Source organism: Vombatus ursinus, unplaced genomic scaffold (assembly GCF_900497805.2).
Source record: "Vombatus ursinus unplaced genomic scaffold, bare-nosed wombat genome assembly UNPS02014811.1, whole genome shotgun sequence".
NCBI classification, from domain to species: Eukaryota; Metazoa; Chordata; class Mammalia; order Diprotodontia; family Vombatidae; genus Vombatus; species Vombatus ursinus.
The window spans coordinates 14,020,715-14,045,551 of NW_020954589.1; the positions used below are offsets into that span (position 1 = coordinate 14,020,715).

Here is a 24,837-nt window from a genome sequence, read left to right on the forward strand (position 1 = left end):
CGGATGAGGGTGGTCATGGGGAGATGGAGCCTGACTCTCCTTAATGGATATGTCCTATTTTGGGGCAGGTCTCAGGAAGAAATGAACAGCTGGATCCAGGTAACCTCACCCTCACTCAGCCTGGGAGGTGGGGAGTGGGGAGGGGAAGGCGGTCACAGCTTCAGTAGAGAGAACCCCTTTCCAGCTTTTCTATCCTGCCATCCCCAACTCACAAACATGCCCACAGATCACTTCTCCCAAGACCTTGTTCTCCCTCTGCCAAGTGAATTGAGCTGAAGTCCCAACCCCCTTCCATTTGTCAGGGTCACCCACCCAGGGACAACCTGCTAAATGAGGGAGATGGGCGTTTTCAGTCATTTAATCAGTGTGTAGCTCCTTCAACCGAAAACGATCTCTCCTTTGCCCATTACGTTCTGCCTTGTATCATCTTTATTTATGCACGTGTCCGTGCATTTTGTTTCCCCGGCTAGATCATGATTCGCTTTAGGGCAGACACAAATTCATTTTCATGCGTGAATCCACTATGCTTAGCACATAGTAGGTGGTTAGTAAATACTTGCTGATTCATTGATGTCATTGCCACCACCAGCACCATAGAATGGTAGACACCTTGAGGGCAGGAACTGTGCCATTTTTTATCTTTACATACCCGATGTCCCACATATGATGGGTGCTTAATAAATGCTTGTTGAATTGAATGTGTGGAGAGCCTACGGTGCACCATAATCAGGTACTGAGGAAGAGAGAAAAATAAATATGAGAAAAAATCCTTGCCTTCAAGGGACTTCATGTTTAACTAGGAAGATATGGCGTAGGCACATCAACTTATCAGAAAGCATTTATTAAGCTCCTACTACATGCCAGGTACTGTAGTAGGCTCTAATGATACAAATACAAAGAATAATTAAGTCTCTGCCCTCAAGGAGCATACAGTCTATCAGGAAAGATAACAACACTCTAAGTACTAACTAGAAAGACATGGCACAGACACATCAATCAATCCATCAATAATAATTTACTAAGCCCCTACTATGTGCCAGATACTGTAGTAGGCCATAATGATACAAATACAAAGAATAATTAAGTTCCTGCCTTCAAGGAGCATATACTCTATCAGGAAGTGTAACAATAGTATAATTACTAACTAGAGAGATATGGCACGGATGCATCAATCAGTAATAATTTATTAAGGCCACACTGTGTGCCAGCTAGATGATGCAGTAGATAGAGCGCCAGGCCTGGAGTCAGGAAGACTCATCTTCCTGAGTTCAAATCTGGCCTCAGACACTTCTTAGCTGTGTGACCTTGGGCAAGTCACTTACCTTGTTTGCCTCAGTTTCCTCATCTGTAAAATGACCTGGAGAAGGAAATGGCAAACCACTTCAGTATCTTTGCCAAGAAAACCCCTAAATGGAGTCATGAAGAGTAGGACACGACTGAAAAATGACTAAACAACAACACTGTGCTAGATATATACTAGTTACTGTGGATACAAATACAAAGAATTATAAAGTCCCTGCCCTCAGGGAGCATATATTCTATCAGAAAAGATAACTAACAGTATAAACAGAGCATGATAAATGCCCAGTGGCATTATTATGTTATGATGATGATGATGATGATGATGATGATGTCCCAATGGGACATAAACACTATAGGAGTCAGCTGGGGTGATCAAGGAAGGCTTCTTGGAGGAGGTGACTTGAGATGGACCTTGAATGATAGGGCAGATTTAAATAGGCTAAAAGAAATGGGAGGAGCCTTTGAGGCTTCCTTTATCTCCTGTCTGGAACTAACCCAGCCCTGCTTTGGGGGGTGGGTGTTGAGGTGTGACCTTCCTTCCCACTTGGAGGTGTTTATGCTCAGCCCCTGCCTGTGACCCAGGGTAGACACTAGCTAGTGAATTCATCTTCTTTCAGGTCATTGGAATTCCCCAGGTTACTGTGTGGCTGTGAGAGATCTGCGGGGAGGCCCAGCGTCCTTGGATATGGGGAACTGGTCACTTCAATTACTGTATCATTCTTCCTGTTCCCAGGCTTGCCAGAGGGCCATTGACCAAATTGGGAAGAGGCACGAAACCTTCAAAGCCGCGGTCCAGGGGCCTGAGGGAGACACAGAGGAGCACCAGGTAAATTGCACTGAGCCTTGCCCCTCCCCACAAAGAATACCCCCTGTTTCTCCGCTGTAGCCAGGCCTGCCCGGTGTCCCACATATGATGGGTGCTTAATAAACGCTTGTTGAATGGAATGTGCTGAGAGCCTACAATGCACCATAATCAGGTACTGAGGGAAGAGAGAAAAACAAATATGAGGAAAAGTCCTTGCCTTCAAGGGACTCAATGTTTAACTAAGAAGATATGGCGTCACCTGTGCAGTGTAGGAGGTTCTACACTCCTGCTCCCCCCACCTCCAAAAAAAAATCTTCCTTGCATCTGAAATTTCATGTTTCCAATTTATTTCTTAATATAATTTTTTTTCCAATTTATTTCTTTGGCATCTTCTCCCTGCAAATAAATTCTGAATGAGAGAGCCCATTCCAGTGAGGAGTTAGTGAAAGAGCAGAGCTGTGCAGGATAACAGCGAGAAAAACACTGAATGAGGCAGCTAGGTAGTGCAGCGGTTAGAGCGTGGGACCTAGAGTCAGAAAGGCCTGAGTTCAAATCCGGCCTTAGACACTTGCTAGGTGAGATGACAAGTCACTTCAGATAAGCTTCCTTATCTGTAAAGTAGGGATGGGGCCACTAGGTGGCGCCATAGTACACAGAGTGCTGGGCCTGGAGTCAGGAAGACTCATCTTCCTGAGTTCAAATCTGACCCAGACGCTTACTAGCTGTGTGACCCTGGGCAAGTCACTTCACCCTGTTTGTCTCAGTTTCCTCATCTGCATCTCTGCCAAGAAAACCCCAAATGAGGTCACCAAGTGTAGAACATGACTGACATGACTAAGCAACAAAAGTAGGGATAATAAAATGAGATAGTATTTGTAAAGTGCTTTGTAAACCTTAAAGCATGATGTAAATGCTAGTTCTAATAATAATAATAGTTGTTATTGTTAAGTTTGAAGACCTAGATTCGATTCCCAGACTCACTATTCACTTCTGTGACCTTGGGCAAATCATTTCCCTTCCCTGAGGCTCAGTTTCCTCATCTGTAAAATGGGGCAGAGGGGTCAAATGAAATAATCATAAGGTACCTCATAAGATCTATAACAGAAGTTTTTTTCTTTATTAATGTATTTTAATTTATCAACAATCACTTCCACAAGCTTTTGAGTTTTAAATTTTTCTTCCCCTCTCCCATCTCCCTCCCCAAGACAGCACGCAATCTGATATAGGCTCTACATTATTAAACATATTTTCACATTAGTGATGTTGTAAGTAAGAATTAGAACCAATAGGAGGGACCACCAGAAAGAGAAAACAAAACAAAACAGAAGAAAAAAATAGCAAATAGTATGCTTCGATCTGCATTCAAACTCCACAGTTCTTTCTCTGGATGTGGACAGCATTTTCCATCATGAGTCTTTTGGAATTGTCTTAGATTGTTGCATTGCTGAGAGGAGCTAAGTCTATCAAAGCTGGTCATCACACAATGTGGCTGTTACTGTGTACAATGTTCTCCTGGTTCTGCTCACTTTGCTCAGCATCAGTTCATATAACTCTTTCCAGGTTTTTCTGAAATCTGCCTGCTCATCTTTTCTTATAGCACAATAGTATTCCATTACATTCATATACCACAACTTGTTCAGCCATTTCCCAATTGATGGGCATCCCCTCAATTTCCAATTCTTTGCCACTATAGCAGAAGTTCTTAACCTGGGTGATGGTGGTGAACTTTCTTTTTGTTTTAGTACTTTGATAATCATTTCAATATAATTTATTTCCTTTGCAATCTTACCTATTTTATTTTATGCATTTAAAAACATTATTCAGAGAAAGGAGTCCATAAGCTTCAGCAAACTGCCAAAGAGACCCAGGGCACCCCAAAGTTTAAGAACTCCTGCTCTAAAGTATATGGATGCGGGGGTGGGGAACAATGACTGGCCCAAGGGGTGCTGGGGGGGGAGGGGAGATCAGCTATAAAGGAAGACAGGGCACAGGAAGGGGAAGAGAGGGACATTGAGGAGAAACTGTCTGCTATGTGGCTGCAGCCCCAAGGGGGCTTGGCTGAGGAAGGAACTCTGGGGAGAGGGCAGCTGTCTGGGGGTGGTGTGAAGCTAGGAAGCCCCAGCCAAAGGGATGGAAAAGGAAGGCTAAAGACGGAGGGTGAAGGAAGGGAGTGAGCAAGACGGCATCTGGGAAAAAGACAGTGTGCTCCAGGGGACGGAGCCCTAGGCTGGGAGCCTGGACGCCTTGGGTTCTCATCCTGGCTTTGCTACTAAATTGTGTGATGTGACCAGGGGCAAGTCACTTTCCCTCTATGGTTCTCAGTTTCCTCATTTGTCAAGGGGAAATGATATTAATGCCTCAGAGTTGCTCTAAGTCTTAGTATTTCAGATAGAGTCTGGGAAAATATGAAGTGATAAATAGTTGCAGAGATGGAAGATGAGCGAAGGGAAGAGGGCCAAGAAGTTTCTAAGTCTCCACCCCTCTGCTCAGCTGAAGTCTGAAGAGCTGGGCATCAGAGCTCCCCAGTGGGTCCGTGACAAGATGGTGACCATGTGCATGCGCTGTAAGACGCCCTTCAATGCCCTCACCCGAAGACGGCACCACTGCAGGGCATGCGGCTATGTGAGCACCTCTCCTCCCTCTTCCCTTTCCTTATCTTCATCACCTTCCTCCCTCCCTCACCTATCCCTCCCCTTTCTCAACAGTCTGTCTCTTTCAGTCAATCAACAAACATTTATTGAGAGCTTATTTGCCATGTGTTCAGCACTGTGGTAGGCACTGAGAGGAATGCACAAAGTCATAACTAGGGTAGGACCATAAGGGCTTTGTCCCAAGTCATTGAAATTTAGATGGCACAAAAACTGAACGCATGTAGTTCAGCAGTTAGAAGTGACTATAGTTGTTAATTCGTCTCTCCCATTCAACCAAATATATCTTAATTATATTATTTTTAAATCATGAATTACAAAATTGATTTCCATAATGTTTTGTGCTACTTTCCACAGGCGAGAGGGCATTTGTGTTTCTTGCCTGGCACATAGTAAGCTCTTAATAAACACATTGACTTGATTTAGGTTTTTGTCCCAAGGAGCCAAAATTGCTGCTTATAGCACTTGGGGACATAAAAGTAGTACACATGGTCCTAGCCCTGTTTCCTCCCCTTTCTTTTCTTCTATTCTTTCTATCCTTTGCTGGCTTCTTTTCTCTTCATTATCCTTGACTATTCTTCTCCTGGGACTCAGTCCCAAGGCTCCTGATCTTCTTTCTCTGCGCTCACTCTTTGGGGACTTCATTCATTTTATGGCTTCAATTATTGCCAAAGGTTGTAACTACAATGACACATTTATTGATATTGCCCCCTTTTTTGGGAGAGGGGATGCAGACTTCAGCTAGAAGTGACTTACATGGAAGCAATGCCCATCAGCCCTGTTCCTGGGCTAGGAAGCTGTGTCACCATAGGTGTTGGCAACTTGGACAGAGCCCCAGCTGCCCCCCCCTTAGCTCTGTACTTTGAAGAGCGCAATGAGGGCAGTAAATATTATTGATTGATAGCCACCATTTTGTTTCCCTCTGCCTATCCTTCCTCTTCTTGCTCTCTTTCTTTCACTGCCCCCAATTCATAGACACATATACCCATCTAGTCTCAGGCCAGGCCAGTGCTTGCATTACCCCTGACCCCAGTTTTCCTGCAGGTGGTGTGTGCTAAGTGCTCTGATTACAGAGCTAGGTTGAAATACGACGACAATCGGCTCAACCGGGTCTGCCTCGAGTGTTACGTCTTCCTCACCGGAAACCTCCTGCCAGACGACAAGGAAGATAAGAAGAAAGGGATCCTGGAGGTGAGGAAGGGATGTGGACGCCCTCCAGTGCTACACTGTCCATTTCTCCCCTCCATTGTTCCCGGCCTCCATCTTCTGGCACATCTTCCACCTGTCTATTAACACCCACCCCTCCACTTCCCTCTCTCTGTCCTAGCCACAACAGACACCATTTTCAGACCAGATAAACATTACCACCATGGGAATGGATCCAAACTAAGCCCATCCCTTTTTCCTGCTCTTAGATTGGGATTCTCTGCCTACTCTATCTCTGGGCAGCTAGGTCCAGGCCTGGAGTCAGGAAGACCTGAGTTCAAATCTGATCTCAGACACTTACCAGCTCTGTGACCCTGGGTAAGTCACTTAACCCTGTTTGCCTCAGTTTCCTCATCTGTAAAATGACCTGGAGAAGGAAATGGCAAACCACTCTAGTATCTTTGCAAAGGAAACTCCAAATGGGATCATGAAGAGTCAGACACGACTGAACAGCAACACTCTATCTCTGTGTTCAAGGGAATTCTGAGCTTCACTACCCTGGGCTTCCTTTGTCTCATTCTTCAAAAAATTCTGAGGGTCTTCCACTCCCAAACTGATTCTTTTATGAAGGCAAACTAGGCCCTCTTTTGCCTCAGTTCTTGCCTAGCCTTTAGCTATTGAATGGGTGTTGCCTCAGACAAACTGAGACCTGGGAAAGACCTTAGCTTAAAGAGGCCAAGGTCTCCCCCTGCATCCGGGGCTATTGCCTGTCATCCTGACCTACGTCTTACCATTGGACTTCCATGACTCTGGAGGAGAGAGTGAGGCTGACAGCTCTTGCACAGCCCTGCCTCACTTAAATCCAGCTCACTTGCAAGTCAAGACATCACCCTCCTGATGTCATTGGCCTCTTCAAGAAGAAGGACAAACAACAATCTTCAGAACTCCACCCCAGCTCCCTGGCCCCAGCACTCGCCCTAGTTTAGAGCTTGCATTAGGGAGACTCAGAGTCCACTCCGGGACTCATCTCTCTAGAGCCCAGAATGTATCTAGACTCAGAGAATTTTTGAGTTGTCAGGGGCCTTACAGGTCAATTCAGAAACCAGGGCCCATGTTTTCAGATAATCCGGAACAAAATAGAATTTTAGTTTCTGGTTGGCTTTACTCTTGATTTGACTTAGAATAAAAGAAAAAAGGAGGCACACCACCCCAGTGCACACATTCCACCCCTGATGTAAACTTGCAAAGACAGAACTGATGGACCCTTGCCCACATTAAGAGGAACTGAATAAGTCAAACCAAACCTGAGTTCTTATGCCCCTCGGACTTCCCTGACTCCCCACGTGGCTGTTTTCTTCTCTCTCTCTTCCTTCTTACCTTCCTTCCTTCCTCCCTCCTTTTCTTTTTCTTTCTCCCTCTCTGTCTCTCTCTGTCTTCTTTCTGTCTGTTCCTTCCTTTCTTCTTTCCTTCCAAGAGAGTAAACAATTTCCCCACAGTTGCTCATATTCAAACTCAAGTCTCTCCTGACTCTGAATCCAACCAATGCCCCATACTACCATGTTGTCATCCCTGCCCCAGCCCCTACCTCTTCCCTTCCTCTACCTGACCCTTGTGTCCTGGATGCTCCAGTTTGCTAATGTTCTCCATTGCATCCTGACTGTGGCCTGGAGTCTTCTGTCACTTTTCCTCCAGTATCTTGTCATCTCTACCCAATCCCATGAATGCAAGGCTGCCCTGGTGTTCAATTCTTTTTTTTTTTTTTTTTTTTTTTAGGCAACTGGGGTTAAGCCCAGGGTCACACAGCTAGTAAGTGTCAAGTGTTTGGTCTGAGGCTGGATTTGAACTCAGGTCCTCCTGACCTCAGGGCTGATGCTCTATCCACTGCACCACCTAGCTGCCCCATGGTGTTCAATTCTTGTTGCCCCAATGTAGGTATCCCAGCAATAATGATAAAGGTAGCACATATGTACACACATTACAACGCAATTCAACATTTATTAAGTGTTTCCTGTGTTCCTAAGGTGATATGCTAGCCACTTAAGGAGATACAGACCTAATTCAAGAAGCTTACAGTCTAACTGGGGGCAGAGAGCTACAACACAAACAAATATGTGGTGAGGTTGAGTGGGAAGGGGGCAAAGGAGTGATTCAAGGTGTTTTAACCCCTCCTGGTATACCTTCCAGCCTCACCTACCTCCTTCTTCAAGACTCCCCTGTCCCACTGTCCAGTGGGAACAGAGAAGGCTGGAGGCATGTGGTCTAGATCTGCCCCCTCTGCTATTGTCAGCTCTCCATATTGCTAATGGCAAAGTATTCTCCCAACCTCCAGGGATGGGTATTGTGGTCTAGTGTAATAGACAAATATCCATCTGGGAGTTAGGAAGATCTGGGTTCGAGTGCCGATAAATACTGGTTTATGACCCTCTAAGCCTGGGCAAATCAGTTAACCTCCCAGTGGCCCTACTCCTTCACTGCCCCGTCTGAAAATTCTCTAAAGCTATAAGTTTCAGAGCAGCAGCTGATCTGTCAGTCAGTCAGCTCTCATTTATGAAGCACCTACTATGTGTCAGCACTGTGCTAAGTGCTAGAGATACCAAGATCAAAAAACAATCCCTGCTCTCAAGGAACTCACAGGCTAATGAACTAGTACTGGTGTGTCCACCGGGGACAGGGAACCTCCTATCTGAATTGAAAGCTCAGATCTGGACCCCAAACTTCTCCAGAGCACGGGAGCAACTAAGGCTCTGGGAGGAGGGGTGTTCCGTGTGTCTTCTCCCTCTCCTCCACCAGGGGGCTCCACTAGGAGGGCATTGGTCTGGATAGTGCTACATTGTTAAGGCAAAGAGTGGAAACAGCATCCCTGGGGCTCAGGAATCTTCTCTGGGACACAGGGTACCCCAGGTTTTCTCCTGCCACGAGCACGTGCCCAGTGGCACCTCCACACAGTTGCACACATGCACACTCACGTACTTGAACGCCCGTTTGGAATGCCTTTGCTCCCCCTTTCTACCTCTCCAAATCTTGCCTCCATTGCAAAGCTCACCTCCTCCATGAAGCTTTCCCAGATTGATCCTGCCCACTCAGATCTCTTCCCTCCTCCCGGCTCATATAATCACACCTGGAAGGCACCTTTCAAGACCCTCCTTTTACAGGGAAGGAAATTGAGGAGAAGGTTATTGGTTTCCAATTCCTCCTAGCTCTTTGGGGGGATTGTTTCACACAAACTGATGGGTGTCCCTGTGCATTTCCCAGAAAGAGTCTTCGAAGGTATCGGAACAGAGCCTAATGTGCAGCTTCCTGCAGCTCCTGGGAGACAAGTGGGGGAAGGGCAGTAGCCGAGGCTGGTGTGTCATCCCCAGAGATGACCCCCTGGTGCTTTACATCTATGCTGCCCCACAGGTAATCCCCACCATCAGTAGCCCTTTCTGCCTCTCCCAGAGCCCACCTTCACATTTGCTATCTCCAGCTGTTACAAGAGAAGTAAGCAATAAAGGTATCATCTCTCTCTTTTTTTTTTTATGGGGGGGGAGAAACCAGGTGACTTGCCCAAGGTCACAGAGCAAGTCAGTGATGCAACCAAGATTTGAACCCAAGTCTCCTGACTTGTAGTACAGTGTTCATGCTTCAGGTAGCGATTACTTTTCCCTTTTTCCTTGACACCCACGCCCATGCCTCTTGAAGGGTCCTAATCCTGTCACTCTGTAAGGAGGAAGGGTACTCCTAAACAGGATAAAATTGACCATTATCAATTTTCCTTTCCTTTCCTCCTTTCTTCTCTCCTTCTCTTTCCTTCTCTCCTTCCCTCCCTCTTTTTTACCCCACTTTCTGCCTTCTTGACTTCCCAGGATATGAAAGCTCACACCTCCATTCCCCTGCTGGGGTACCAGGTGACCAGTGGACCCCTGGCCGATCCCCGAGCATTCCAGCTCCAACAATCTGGTCTGGTCTACTCATTCAGGGCTGAATCTGAGGACCTAAAGGGGCAGTGGATGAAGGCCATAGATCGGGCAGCCAGAGGTCCGAGCTTCACCAGAGCAGAGGGTGAACTGTCAGACTGAACTGGGGTGAGGGGAGCTGCATCTTCTTTACCTCTGAACACACACATACACACACACACACACACACACGCCTGCTGATAGGCTACTCCTTCCTTTGAGGTAGAATTATTTTCATCCTCTCCTCTATTAATTCTCATCTCTCTGAATGAAAACAGATGGGACCCCAGAAATGAAACCCTGCATTTAGTCACTATAAATAAGGAAGCTTGTATATCTGTGTTGCTATCCTCTGTGGGAAATGAGAGACTCAGAGGGATGACCCTTTGCTGAAGGGCACCCAGGATGAGGGTGACCTCAAGGCTAGAAATAAAAACAACAGAAAAAGAAATAGCAAGATGGAGGAGGAGGGTCAGAGAGAAGAGGAGCCAGGGGAGGGGGGGTGTAGTGGAAAGAGTTGAACTTCAAGTTGCAGGAGCTGCCTGAAGTTACAGGATCTGCATTCAAATGAGGTTCTCCCACTTACTACCTGTGTGACCTTGGGCAAGTTACTTGGCTTCCCTGGGTCTCAGTTTCCTCACCTGTAAAAATGAGGAGGTTGGACCAGGTGAACTGTAAGGTCCCTTCCAGCTCTAAATCTCTGATCCTGTGATAGAAAGAAAGGGAGGAAGGAAGAAGAAGGGAAGGAGAAAGAGAAGAGGAATGATGGAGGGAAAAGAAGGAAGAGTTAGGTTTAGGGGTAGAGTTTAGAGTTAGGGTTAGGGTTAGTGGGGAGAAGAGAATAAAGAGGGAGAGAGTTGAATTGAGCCCAATATCCCTGGGGGACAGACCCCTCTAGTCAACCCGTCATTTTAATGATGCTGGGACACAGGTGACTGCCAGAGGATGGCAGTGTACCAGGAAAGCCATTTGCATGGCCCCTCGGTCCCTCAGGATGGAAAAGGGGCGTGTTGCATGAAGGCGATGACCCAGGATGATAGGCACTTTTCAAGGTGGCTTGGAAGAAGGATGGTGGGTCATGGTGGGTCATGTTGAGGAAAGGGCCCTGTGCTTGAAAATGGAAGGGGTGAGTCCAAGAAAGAGGAGCGGGCTGCCCCAGGTGACCTCCCACCCGCTTCACATTCTGCCCCAGTGTATCCCACCCCCAACCTCCACTCCACTTCTCATGCCAGATCTTTCCCTAGTCCTGGCTTCCCCAGCTCCGGCACAATCCGCGTTCAACTCTCCAAGCCCGCCACAGAACAGGCAGCTGAGATACAAACCCCAACGCCAGACCCCCGGACAACTGGCCCTGCATACTGTGCCTCAGATAATGCCCTGCAATGGAGCTCCCCAGGGACCTCTCTCCTCCCTCTCCCAGAAGCAGAGCGAGGAGCGCTTGGCATGGAAGGGTCAGGCAGCGGCTAAAACACACCACGTCCACGAGAGGGCGGGCCACCACCACGGAGCACATCCCCTCACATCGTCCTCTGCTTTAGAATCACAGAATGCCTCCTTCTTCGTTTTATACACATAAACTCCTTTGCCTAGAGGAGACCGGTGGACTCCCTCCGAGAGGGTGCTTGAGCAACAAACAGCAATAATAGATAACATTTATGTGGCGTCTTTACATTTGATCCTCCTAATAAGTCTGTGAGGTAGGGGCTATTATTAGCTCCCCCATTTTACAGATTAGGAAACTGAGGCTAAGAGTGGTTAACTGACTTGCACCAGGTCATATAGCTAATAAATTTCTGAAACAGGATTTGAACTCAGGTCTTCCTGACTGACCTTCTATCCACCATCTCTCTCTGTCTCTCTCCATATATATGAATATGTATATATGCATATATGTGTGTTGCATATACAGATATACACATGTACTCATGTTATATTTGCATGTACATGTGTATACACATATGTGTTTACATATATATACACGCTCATATGTGAGTGTATATATTTGTGCTTTATAGCATACACATACATGCAATTATCTATATACATATATATGTATGTATGTCTCCATATGTGTATGTGTGCATGTATCCCTTCCCCAACCCTTTTTGTCCAATGAGTGGGCACCAACAGAACATAATGGCAGTAAGGCACACACGCAGACAACATATGTGGCCAAGACAACTTCCAGCTGCCAATCTGCAAGGCCTCCATGCCTTTTTTGTTTTTTTGGCTAGGCAATGGGGTTAAGTGACTTGCCCAGGGTCACACAGCTAGTGAGTGCTTTGTGTCTGAGGCCATATTTGAACTCAGGTCCTCCTGAGTCCAGGGCCGTCACTCTATGCACTGCACCACCTAGCTGCCCCTCGATGCCCTTTTTTCTCACCAGTGAGCATGGCACCTTCCTGGAGGGGCTTCTCAGCGAGGCTTGCTCCTCACCCGGCACGATGTCTCTGTTAGCCGAATCAATCTGATAGAGCCCTTGGGCTCACTTTTCAATGGGCGGCAGTGTTGTTTGGAGAATGACTGAGACTGATTGGGAGAGCGGGAGAGACAGTCATTGTCCTCTCCCGTCTCCTATACCCACCCCAGAATCACATCCCCACTATGCAGGAGTGAGGAATTCCTGGGGGACAAGTTGGGGGGTGGGGAGAAGGATCAAGAGCTTGGTGTTTACTTATTCTTTAGATTGTTAATTAGGAAATGCAGGAAGGTCTAGCAAATAGAGGGTCTGCCTTGGAGTCAGGAAAAACCTGGATTCAAGGCCCATCTCTGACACGTTCTGTGTGACCCTGGATGAATCCCTCGTCCTCATAGGCAGTGTGGTTGGACCTGTCACCTCAGCTGCTCGGCGTATTACCAAATACTCCTTCCAGACTCCGGGAAGAAGCAAGGGGAATGTGGTAGATAAAGAGTCTGGAAGAACTGATACATGGGCTGGGTGCCCCTGCCCACCTGCCACCTCTCTGTGCCCTTGGGCCATTCTCTGAGGCTAGAAATTGCAGAGCAGATATCAAACCTGCACGGCTTCCTCATGGGAAGTTCCCTATACCAGTGAACTCACAGGTGTGGACAAAAGAAAAAGGTGAACTCTCTGTTTGTGTATATGGTTGTCCCAACCAGGGGAGTATAAATGCGAACCTCATGCTGGATGATTGAGTATCTTTATTCATTTCTGTGTCTCCTTCAGAGCCCTGAACCATTCTTTGTGCTTTTTAAGGTCATTCAGCAAACACTTATACTCTACTATGCACAGGGCACTCAGCCGCAAAGATTAAAAAACAAACAAACGTGAGAGTCCCTGCCCTCAAAGAGCTTACTGTCTACTCGAGGAGGGATATGAGGTACATAAGTGTAATACATACAACCTCAGATGTGGTGAGGACCAAGGAGAGAGGCAAAGCGCCATAAGGAAATTAGAAAATTCTGGTGCTTTTATCTGGAGGGACTCAGGAGTGTTTTCAGGGAAAAAGGGGACCCTTGAGCTGGGAAAGTGGGTTTATTTTTATTCAGTGCCCTGCACATAGTAGGCTCTCAACAAATAAGTGAATGAATGAACTAACCAGTGAAGTGCCTGCCCCTAACAGGGCCCTGTTCTGAGAAAGGATCCCTTTTACTCAGGGTGGCTGGTCACTTGCCCCTTTATCTCTCCCCCTCCTGCAGCCTCAGCACCAGGGATGCCTTCAGAGCTGTCTGTCTCCCTCCTCCCCCCTTCCCTCCACTTCTGAGGCAGGCTGCCACGTCTTCCTGCTCTACCAGCACAGTCTCTCCCCACCACTTGCAAACCTCCCTTTGCCCTCATTCCCCCTATGGCCCCGTGCCTGGGCCAGCTGCCCGATGGGTCTGTGCCAACAGAAACAGCTGAGAGTCACCTTTCCCTCCGTGGGAAGCAGAGAGCTGCCTGGGCCCTTCCTGCAATGCTGTGTCATGGTTCTCACTGGGCCCTGTGAGCCTGGGAGAGGCCTGACAAACATTCAAACACTAGCTCTCTCTCTCTCCATTTTCTCTTTCTCTCCCTCCATTCTCTCCCCCTTCCTGTCTCTCTCTCTCTCTGTCCTTCATTATCTCTCCATTTTCTCTTTCTCTCCCTCCATTCTCTCTCTTTCTCTCTCCCCATCTGTCTCTCCTCTCTGTCTCTGTCTCTCTGTCTCTGTCTGTCTCTCTCCATTCTCTCTCCTCCTCTGTCTTTCTCTCTCTCAATCTCTCTCTCTCCTCTCTGTCTCTGGCTGTCTCTGTCTCTCTGTCTCTCTCTGTGTCTGTGTGTGTGTGTGTCTCTCTCTCCCTCCTCTCTGTCTCTGTCTCTGTCTCTCTCTCCCCCCTCTACTTTTTTCCTCCGTCCTATTTCCATTCTCTCTTTCTCTCCTTCCATTCTCTCCTCCTCTTCCTCCTCTCTCTCTCTCCTTCATTATCTCTCCATTTTCTCTTTTTCTCTCCCTCCATTCTCTCTCTTTCTCTCTCTTCCCCTCTGTGTCTGTCTGTCTCTGTCTCTCTCTCCCTCCTATCTCTATTTCTGTCTCTCTCTGTCTTTCTCTCTGTCTCTCTCTCCCTCCTTCATCATTTCTCCATTTTCTCTCTTTCTCTCCCTCCATTCTCTCTCTCTCTCTTTTCCCCTCTGTCTGTCTCTCTCTGTCTCTGTCTCTCTTTCTCTCTCCTCTCTGTCTCAGTCTCTCTTCCTCCTCTCTGTCTCTGTCTCTCTCTCCCCACTCCACTTTCTCTCTTTCCATCCTCTTTCCATTTTCTCTCCTGCCAGGCTAGCTCTGTACCCCCTCCTTCTCAGCTGTCTCTGCACGGAGTTGACAATGCATCTTTGTCGACTTGAATTAAATTTCAGCTCTTCTTTCGCTGCTTTAAGACAGCATGGAGGGGCAGCTAGGTGGTGCAGTGGATAGAGCACCAGCCCTGAAGTCTGGACTCTGACCCATACCGGCTGTGTGACCCTGGGCAAGTCATTTAACTGCTCAGTGCTCTAGGCAATTCTCTAAGACTATAAATTGCAGAGAAGGTGCTGCTGACTTGCGTTGGTAGAGAAGTTTCCTTACCTGGGAGTTCTTTATATTAGTGAAATCCTGGCTTTCATCTCTATTCCCCTATGGGGCGCTGTAGCTGGGCCTGGAGTCAGGAAGACCTGAGTACAAATCTGGCCTCAGGCACTTCCTAGCTCTATGCCCTGGGCAAGTCGCTTCACCCTGTTTGCCTCAGTTTCCTCATCCATAAAATGAGTGGAGAAGGAAATGGTAAACCACTCTAGTATCTTTGCCAAGGAAACCCCAAATAGGGTCACGAAGAGTCAGACGTGACTGGAATGACTGAACAGTAACAAAAACAGCCTTGAGGAGAGTGGAAGATGGCAGGCTTCTTCTGCCCAGTGCTGCAGAGCCTATGCTTGGAAGAGTTCTTGCATTTCCTCTTTCCCAGCCTAGCAGGACCAGTAAGAAAAGGAAGAATACATCTCAGAAATTGTCATGGAAAGCAATGGGAAAATGCATTTCATTTCTAGAAATTTTGTCTTACAGAGTTTTTCAGGAACTTTTCTATTCTAGGAATCAAGGTTCATCCTTATAAGTGGATAAGGCTATGACCTAAAAAGTTGACATCAGACAGACCTAGGCTCAAATCTCACCTCTGACATCCACAGGCAACAGTGCCCCGAGACAGCTGGCCAACACAGTAAATTGCAAAACTTAGAGTAAATGCTGATCTGTCAGTCAGTCAACAAGCATTTATTAATAGCTAATAGTTTAACAATAGGGGCTCCTAAATGATGGAGTGGATAGAGCACTGGGCCAGGAGAACCAAATCCAGACTCAGACACTTCCTAGCTGTGTGACCTTGGGCAAGTCATTTAACCCCTATTTTCCTCATGGATCACTGCCCTGTTGTGGTGGTAGTTATCACTAGCTGACAAAGGTGATCCCCTGGAAAAAGAAATGGTAAACCACTCCAATATCTTTGCCAAGAAAACCCCATGGACATCTGGCTCATAAGGTCATGAAAAATCAAACAACAAATAGTTAACAATTGTATAGTGCCTATTGCATTATAGGCAATGCACTTTACAATTATTGTCTCACTTCATCCTCACAACCACTCTGAAAAGTACGGTCTATTATTATCCCCATTTTACAGATGAGGAAACTGAGGCTGAGATTAAGTGACTTGTCTAGAGCTAAACATTTATAGTAAAGCCAGATTTGAATGCAGTTCTTCCAAGACCAGGTCCAGCCCTCTAGCTACAGCGCCACCTAGAGGCCTTTTAGCCTAGTAAAAGACAAGACTCAAGGACAGTGGTTTTTTGAACTGGTTAATCCTAGAGTCTAGGTTGTGAAGGGGTTAAATGACTTACCCAGAATCACACAGCTAGCAAGAGGCTGAGGTTGAATTAGAATTCAGGTCTTTCTGGCTCTATCCACTGCACCGCCTAACTGCCCGTGTGAGTGCTGACTATGTGCTGGGTACCATGCAAAGCACTGGGGATAAAAGAAAGACAATCTGGGAGCTCTCCACATTAATGAAATCACATGTCTGGTTTTTTAAAAAGGCTTGGTCAGACTTCATTTTTCTGCAATGTCTGGAAAAGCTTTGGCACTTAGAAGATTGATATGTAATCAGAACTAGAGCTGTGGATTCCTGTGAACTCAGCTTCAAGCTTGAAGGTTTGTCAATAATTCCTTCTCTACATAGAGTAAATAAATACTCCCAACCCAGAAAGTCCCAATCAAGCAATTTGTTGTTCAGTCGTGTCTGTCTCTTTGTGACCCCATTTGGGGTTTTCTTGACAAAGACACTGGAGCAGTTTGCCATTCCTTCTCCAGCTCATTTTACAGATGAGGAAACTGAGGCAAACAGGGTGAAGTGACTTGCCCAGGGTCACACAACTAGTAAATGTCTGAGATTTGAACTTAGGAAAATGAGTCTTCCTGACTCCGGGCCTGGCTCACTATCCATTGTGCTACCTAGCTGCCCATAGCAAACAGTTAACTAGCTGGCACATAGTAAGGACTTAATAAATGCTAATTGGTTGATTGATAGAATAGTCAAGGATGACTCCAAGGTCATAAAACCTGGGTAACTGAGAAGAAACAGTGAGTTAGGATGAGGGGCAGAGTTAGGGGGCCAGAGTGGGGAAGATGGCACTCTGACAACTGCATACTTCACAAAATGCTTCCATTTACACCATCTCATTCAGTCTTCACAACAACCCAATGAGACAGATAGGGCAGGTTGTATTCTCTCTTGAAAGATGAGGAAATTGAGGCATAAATTCTCTAATTCTCTTAATTCTCTAACGTACTTCTGTACGTGCCTGAAGTCTCCTGGCACATCAGTGACAGAACTCACAATAGAACTCAGTTCTTTGTCAAGGGTTCTTTTTGCTATAATTAACACCAGGATTCAGAATGACTTCTTTAAATAGCACCTTCCCTGTTCAATTTAAAATGCCATTATATTTTAATCACACGTAAATGCTCAATAACATTTGCTGAATGATGGAATGAATGAAAAAAATTAACTTAGCTTAAATTTTATAATAGGGATATAGCTATTGAGTGATTGAGTGAGGAGGAATTTTTTTTCTATATTCCCATATTGGACTTTGTATTTGGGGTGTGTCTCAAGTTCTGGGAATTTTCAACATTTTAAATCAAAATAACAAAGGCACACAGTGAGAATGCTCAGAAGTCTGCTCCCGGTCTGGGGCTTGTCTTGGGCAGGATAATTTTCGAGGTAGAAGCCCAGCTCCTCCTTAAGCAAGAGCCCTGTCTATCCAAGCTTGTTTTCTGACTAACTTTCACCTTCCCTGAGGACTTGCAGAGTCGTTAAGTGTTTTGATTTAAATGGCCTTTTCCAGTAGGTCGTGCCAGGACACAGGACTGATGGAGCTGGAGAAGGGCCTTAGCGACCATCCAGTACAATCCCGTTATTAGACAGATGAGCAAACTGAGGCCCCAGGAACAGAAGTGACTTGCCCAGGGAGCAGCCAGGAAAGTTCATGGCAGGGCTGGGATGAGAAACAAAAGCTAAGTGTAGGACTGAGGCCCTGGGTTTCCTGATTTTCAAGATTGCTAAATAGGACATCTGTCACCAACAATGAATGTAATGATCTTAACTGTGGACAAGCTGTTTCCTTACTGTTTTCACCATGAGTGCACCTTCCCTCCCCCCTTTTCCTCCTGCCTGGAGGAGGGAGGAGGTTGGTTCTAGGAACTTCATCTCCCCTTTCCATCCATCATCCTAAATCCATAGACTTTGGGTCTGGAAAAAATCTTGGAGATCATCTCATCCTGCTTTTCTATAAAAAAGGAAAGTGAAACCCAAGATAAGTGACTTTCCCAAGGTCATACAGATGGTAGGGAGCAGAGCTGGCTTTCAGTTCTAGATCCTCTGACCTCAGTGCTCTTTCTATTGAGCTATGTTTCCCCCACATCCTGGATCAGATGGCCTTTAGGGTCCTTTCCATCCTCCATCCAAGAGTAGCTAGGTGGAGTAGTGGATAGAGTGCTAGGCCTAAAGTCAGAAAGACTCATCTTCCTGAGTTCAAATCCAGTCTCAGACACTTGCTAGCTGTATGACCCTGGCAAAGTCATTTAACCCTGTGTGCCTCAGTTTCCTCATCTGCAAAATGAGTGGAGAAGGAAATGGCAAACCCACTCCAGTATCTCTGCCAAGAAAATCCCAAACGGGGTCACCAAGAGTCAGACAGGACTGAACAATGACTCCTTCTGCCCACTAACTGTCTTACTCTGGTTAGTTTTTTTGTGGCACTGATAACCTGGGGACTATAAGGTACTGCCTTAGTATAGTATATACTACAGTATATATATGTGTGTGTGTGTGTGTGTGTGTGTGTGTGTGTGTGTAGTGTATATATATATATATATACTGTATACATATAATATATATACAGTATATATAGTATATATACTATATATAGTATGTATATGGCATATATATACTATAGTGTACTATACTATAGTGTATAATATATATATATTATATATATATAGTATAGTACTATAAGAGACATTCTGATGCAGTGGAAAAACAGCAACAACGTTGAATCTGGATATAAGATAAAGCATTTATTAAGCCCTTAGTGTATGCCAGATACTGTTTTAAAGAATTACTGGGGATATGAATATAAGAAAACAAGAGCATTCCTACTCTCCAGGACCTTACATTCTAACAGGGGGAGATACAACATAAAAGTAAGGGTTTGGGAGCAGAGGGCGGAGAGGTCTGAGGACCTGGGTGTGAATCTTGGCTCTCCTACCTAATGCCCTATGACTTCAGGCAAGTCACTTACCCACGATAGGCCTCAGTTTCCTCATTTGTAAAATAAGGGAGTGATAGACCCACTAGATAATCTCTAAGGTATCTTCCTGATCTGCATTATAGGATCGTAGATTCAGAGCTGTTAGGGACCTTAGTGACCATTTAGTCAAACTCCATCATTTTACAGATAGGTATCATTTAAATAACACTTTGAAGTCTGCAAAGTGCTTTAGCTGTTAGCTCATTCGATCCTGACAAGAACCCCAAACAACCCTGGAAAGTAGGGGTTGTCATTATCCCCTTTTTGCAGATGAGGAAATGGGCAGAGAGAGGACCCTTGTCCAGTAAATTTCTGAGGGAGGATTTGAACTCATGTCCCCTACTCTGCCACTAATTCCCTAGATAAGGGATTAACTCCCAGAAGCATGAAGTCTTCAAGATTATGTGAACAATAAGTAGGAAGGGCAGCATTCAAACCCAGGCCCTTTGACCTCCAATTCCAATGTTCCTATACCACGCTGGCCTCATGATCACAGTTTAAGGAGCCCCTTCACCCCTACATAAGCCTATGGGCAAGTCGACATGCAGAAAGAGGGTACATGTGGATATAGGAACCCAACGGACCACCCTTGGATGTCGGCAAAGAACAAAATCTTGCTGATGTGAGTCCTCTGTCTCAGATACAGAGGGCAGTTCCTCCATACCTTGATAGATGGTCTTCCTTGGAGGGCACAGGGGCCCTTGGTGGGCCATCACAGTGACCTTGGTGGGGCTAACCTGCTGCTGAGCCCCCCTGAATTTAGCCAGGCTACTGATGGTACCACTCCAGTGACTGACACATAGTTTGACGTTCAGCTTGGGATCCACAAGTATGTTACACGGCCTTGGAAAACCAAGGGTTCTCTCTGTGACTCTGCATGACAGTGGCAAGGGGAAGATTGCTGGATATTTTTCCTTTTTTCTTTCCTTTTTTTGTTTTTTTCTTCAGAATACGGCTAATGAGGAAATTTGTTTTGCATGACTTCATATTTGTAATGGGCTTTGTTATTTTTTTGCCTCTCAATGGGGGGAGAAAAAGACTGGGAAGGAAGGAGAGAATCTGGAATTGAAAATAAAATTTAATTTTTAAGAAAGAGTCATCTTAATGGTATTTTCTGAAGAAAATTAATTATAAACACTTTAATATAATCTAGTCATGTAGTTACATTTTTAAGTGATAACATAATATTATGATTTGTAATATTCTTCATTTCAGAATAAAATAATTCCATGATCTCCCCAAAAATGTTTTTAAATTTAAAAATAAAAAAAAATATTGTTGGATTTGGAGACACAAGATCTGAGTTCAGTTTTAATCTCTGCCACTTACTGACTATGTGACCTTAAGTAAAGTACTTTTACTAGGCCTCAGTTTCCTCATCTGTAAAATGAAGGGGTTAGGGTTAAATGGTCTCTAAGGTCTTTTCCAGTTTTAAATTTATGATCCTATAGATCAATGATGAGTCATCAAAATATATCAGTCAGTCAATAAGCACTTATTAAACACCTATTACGTACCAGGCACTGTGGTATCCACACATCTGGATTTTTTCACAGTCCTAATTTCAAGAAAAGAGAGTGCTTTTTTTATAGAGTTTCGGCAATTACGAACATTTTTTTTTCCAAACTGATTTTTTTGGTTCAGAAAGTAGGGTTACCATAACTTACAATGAGAAAAGAGTAGGGCTGCAGAGGGCAAAGATAATGCTGTCTTGCTACAAATTAAATGTTTGTCAGCATCCCTTGGGCCACAGGATGTCCTATGAGGAAAGAGATCTCTCCATCTTCAGAAAAGTTAGGTCCCTATCAATGTGATGTCAATGAATTTCCATAGATTGAACCTCAAAGTCAGGCCTAGGCATAAAGACAATCAATCAATCAACCAACATTTATTGTTGTCATTCAATTGTGTCTGACTCTTGGTGACCCCATTTGGGGTTGTCTTGGCAGAGATATTGGAGTGGTTTGCCATTTCCTTCTCCAGGTCATTTTACAGTTGAGGAACTGAGGCAAACAGGGCTAAGTGACTTACCAAGGATCACATAGCTAATAAGTGTCTGAGGTCAGATTTGAACTCAGGAAGATGAATTTTCCTGGCTCCAGGCCTGGTGTTCTATGCACTATGGCACCACCCAGCTATCCCTATTAAGCACCTACTATGTGCCAAGCACTGTACTAAGGTAGGGTGCATCCAGGAGCACTTTTTTACATTTCTTTTTATAAAGCCACATGTAAAGGGGGGGTACCAACCTGGACCTCTCTGACAGATCACCTGTACTCTGGGAAAGAAACACAAAACAGAAGAGGCATCCAGGGACTTGAGGTCCAACCTCAGGCTCTCCTCTGGCTGCCATGTGCTCCTTTGACCCACAGCTTCTGCTGGGTAGGGGTAAGGGAGAGAAATTCCCTCCCTTGATCACTGAAAGTCCAAAGGAGAGCTAGTAGGACCTGAAGGGACACTCTCCAAAGACAGAAGTGGGGTCTTTGGCCTTTTCTTTTAGACCTTTTTGAGTGGGTGCCTCTTCCTGACCCAGTTGTCAATCCTCTTCAACACAGCCCCCAGCAGTGTGGATACAACACATGGAGACCAACCAGATGGTACTGGTCACTCATATCTGTTAGCAAGGGGCCAGAGGGCATGTGACCCACAGAGAGGGCAGGGGGCAGGCTCATCCCCATGCACATTTTATAGGATGGTCCCTGCCATAGACATAATTTTTGTGCTAGGAAATTTAATTTCATAGAAAATTCAAAATTCATAAATATCTACTTGGTGGGTTCTCTAGGGACAGTAGGATACCAATAATAAAAATTTTCCAATTTTTTGGGGGGCCACAAGTGCCTTGTTCTGGCTCTAATCAATCAATCATTCAACACTCAATCAATTAGTCAATCAGCAAACACTGATTAAACTACTATGTGTTATTCATGGATTGTACTGGGTACTCTAATCGAACTCTGCTGTTTGGGGTGTCTGTTTGTTTTTGCTGGTTCCTTCATGAGACAAGAATGTGGAAAGGTGGTATAGTAGAACTTGGAGGCAGGAGAAGTTGATTCTTGTCTGGCCCCTGCTATGTGGCCTTGGATTAATTTTCTGTGTGACCTTGGGCAAATAACTTCCTCTCTCCAGGCCTCAATTTCCTCATCTCTAAGATCCTTTCCAGTTCTAACATCCTGTGGTTCTGTGGTGTGTGTGCATGCACGCACATGTGCATGTGTACATATTCATGAAGCACTCATATACAATTCACTGTGCTAAGCACTAAGGGAGGTACAAAAATCCATTTATTTATTTTATTTTTTTATTATGAAATTAAACATCAACAAACACGAACATTCTATAGACAATTTTGATGTCACTCAACATCTTCAATCATGTCTGACTCTTCGTATCTCCATCTGGGATCTTCTTGGCAAAGATGCTGGAGTGGTTTGCTCATTTTACAGATAAAGAAACTGAGGTGGGGGGCAGCTAGGTGGCGCAGTGGATAGAGCACTGGCCCTGGAGTCAGAGGATCTGAGTTCAAATCCAGCCTCAGACACTTAACACTTACTAGCTGTGTGACCCTGGGCAAGTCATTTAATCCCCATTGCCTCACCAAAAAAACAAAAAAATAAAACAAACAAAACATGATTGAGAGAAGCTTAAAACATTTACATGAGGAAATACATTTGTATGGGGCAGCTAGGTGGCACAGTGAATAGAGCTCTGGCCTTGGAGTCAAGAGAACCTGAGTTCAAATCCAGCCTCAGACACTTAACACTTACTAGCTGTGTGACCTTGGGCAAGTCACTTAACCCTGATTGCAAAAAAAAAAAAAGAAAGAAAGAAAAGAAACCGAGGTGAACAAGATTAAGTGACTTGCCCAGGGTCACACAGCTAGTAAGTGTCTGAGGCTGGATTTGAACTCAGGTCTTCCTGACTCCAGGCCCAGTGGTTTATTCACTATGCCATCTAGAGGCCTCTTCAATAGACAAAGAGACCAGAAAACAGGATTTATAATGCAAAGTTTAGAAAAGACACAATACCTACCCTCAGTGAGCTAACCATCTAGTAGAGAAAGAAGACAGGCACAGTAACCCTAATATAACAATATATACATGATAAGTTCACCAGTAAGGCACAAAGTAAAAAAGTGAGATATGAGAAGGAAATAATTATTCCAGACGTGAATCAAGACTTCATGGGGAGGTAGGAAAAACAGAAATCGGCTACTAATTGAATGTAAAAATCTAGGGAGAGGGAGGAAATAGGGACAAGAACAATGGCTCCCAATCTTTGGAGTTGAGTTATTGCAGGGGGTTGTTTTTTCTCAATGAATACCTATCATAGAACTGGTATAATCTGAGGACCTGAAAAACATTTTTTTCACTACTAAAGGGATCCTCAAACTTGAAAAAGTTGAGAACCACTAGTTTCAGACATGGCTTCTAGAAGTCCACCTGTTTAAGCTTTCAATCCAATAAGCATTTATTAAATGTCTACCATGTTTGAGGCCCCGTGCTAGGCATTGGGAGTACAAAAACAAAAAATTGAAACAGACTGATGTAAAGAATAGTGACCGGTGATGTGGAGGATGACAGGGGAGAGATGAGTTGGGGTGTGGGGAACCATTTTGTTCACGCAAATTGCCCTCAGACCATAGCATGCAAATCTCTCTTAGAGGCAACCATACAGACTTTTCACACTTTCTGGTGCTCTTTACAAGCTAAGTCCATCCTACTTTTGAAGCCTTGGTACGCATTACTCCTCTTCACCCATTCCATTGCCTTGTCATTGTTCATCCCATGTAACGTTCTATTTTCTATGTCTGTGCCTTAGCAGAGGCTGTGACTGGAATGCTCCCCATCTTTCCCTTTACCCCTTAGAAGCTTATCTATGGGCATCTGAGTGGAATAGTGGATAGAGTGAAGGGCCTGGCATCAGGAAGACTCATCTTTCCGAGTTCAAATCCAGGTTCAGACACTTATTAGCTATGTGACATTGGACAAGTCACTTACCCCTATTTGCCTGAGTTCCTCATCTGTAAAATGAACTGGAGAAGGAAATGGCAAACCATTCCAGTATTTTTGCCAAGAAAACCCCAAATGGGGTCACAAAGAGTTAGATACAGTTGAAACAACCAAACAAAAACATATGGCATATGTGTATATATACACATATACATACATCCCCCATCTGATATATATGTATATATTTATATGTGTATGCATATTTATACATATATAGATAACCTTTGTGATTCCTTTTTAAAAATTTTTATGCATTTTTGGAAGTTATTCTGAGAAAGAGTCTGTAGGTTTCACCAAACAGCCAAAGGGGTCCATGACACAAAATAAGATTCAGAATCTCTCTAAAGTCTAGATTAAAACTTGGCTGAATCTTCTGCTGCTTAGGGACCCCTCACACCCCCCAAAATTACCTTCAGTTTGTTTTGTATGTTTTTTGTGTTTGTGTGTGTGTGTATAATACGTAAGTATGTATATATAGACATATATATATGTCTCTCTCTCTCTCTCTCTCTATATATATATATACAGTTAAATGTTTACATGTTGTTTCCCTCTGAGGCAATGATGCAATCCTTGAGGTCAGTACTGCTTTGTATATGTCTTTACATCCCCAACACCTGGCCCAATGCCTAGCATGTAGTAGACAAACAATACATGCTTGTTGATTGATTAGCATTGT

The 24,837-nt window shown here is 44.8% G+C and overlaps 1 protein-coding gene across 5 annotated transcripts in view; it reads left to right on the plus strand.

The window, feature by feature from the left end:
• The window catches only part of FGD2 (FYVE, RhoGEF and PH domain containing 2), a 50,248-nt gene extending 38,697 nt beyond the window's left edge, over window positions 1–11,551 (plus strand). For 2 of the 5 annotated variants that reach the window (XM_027876521.1, XM_027876524.1), the window contains exons 12-17: window positions 69–99; window positions 2,036–2,128; window positions 4,598–4,729; window positions 5,800–5,946; window positions 9,154–9,300; window positions 9,747–10,170. In XM_027876521.1, coding sequence (XP_027732322.1) covers window positions 69–99; window positions 2,036–2,128; window positions 4,598–4,729; window positions 5,800–5,946; window positions 9,154–9,300; window positions 9,747–9,959 — 763 coding nt within the window. In that variant the 3' untranslated portion in view covers window positions 9,960–10,170. Of the gene's footprint in view, window positions 1–68; window positions 100–2,035; window positions 2,129–4,597; window positions 4,730–5,799; window positions 5,947–6,170; window positions 6,280–9,153; window positions 9,301–9,746; window positions 10,171–11,068 lie in introns of those variants that run through there. The other 3 variants (XM_027876522.1, XM_027876523.1, XM_027876525.1) reach the window with 3 other exon arrangements.
• Window positions 11,552–24,837: the final 13,286 nt, after the last annotated feature.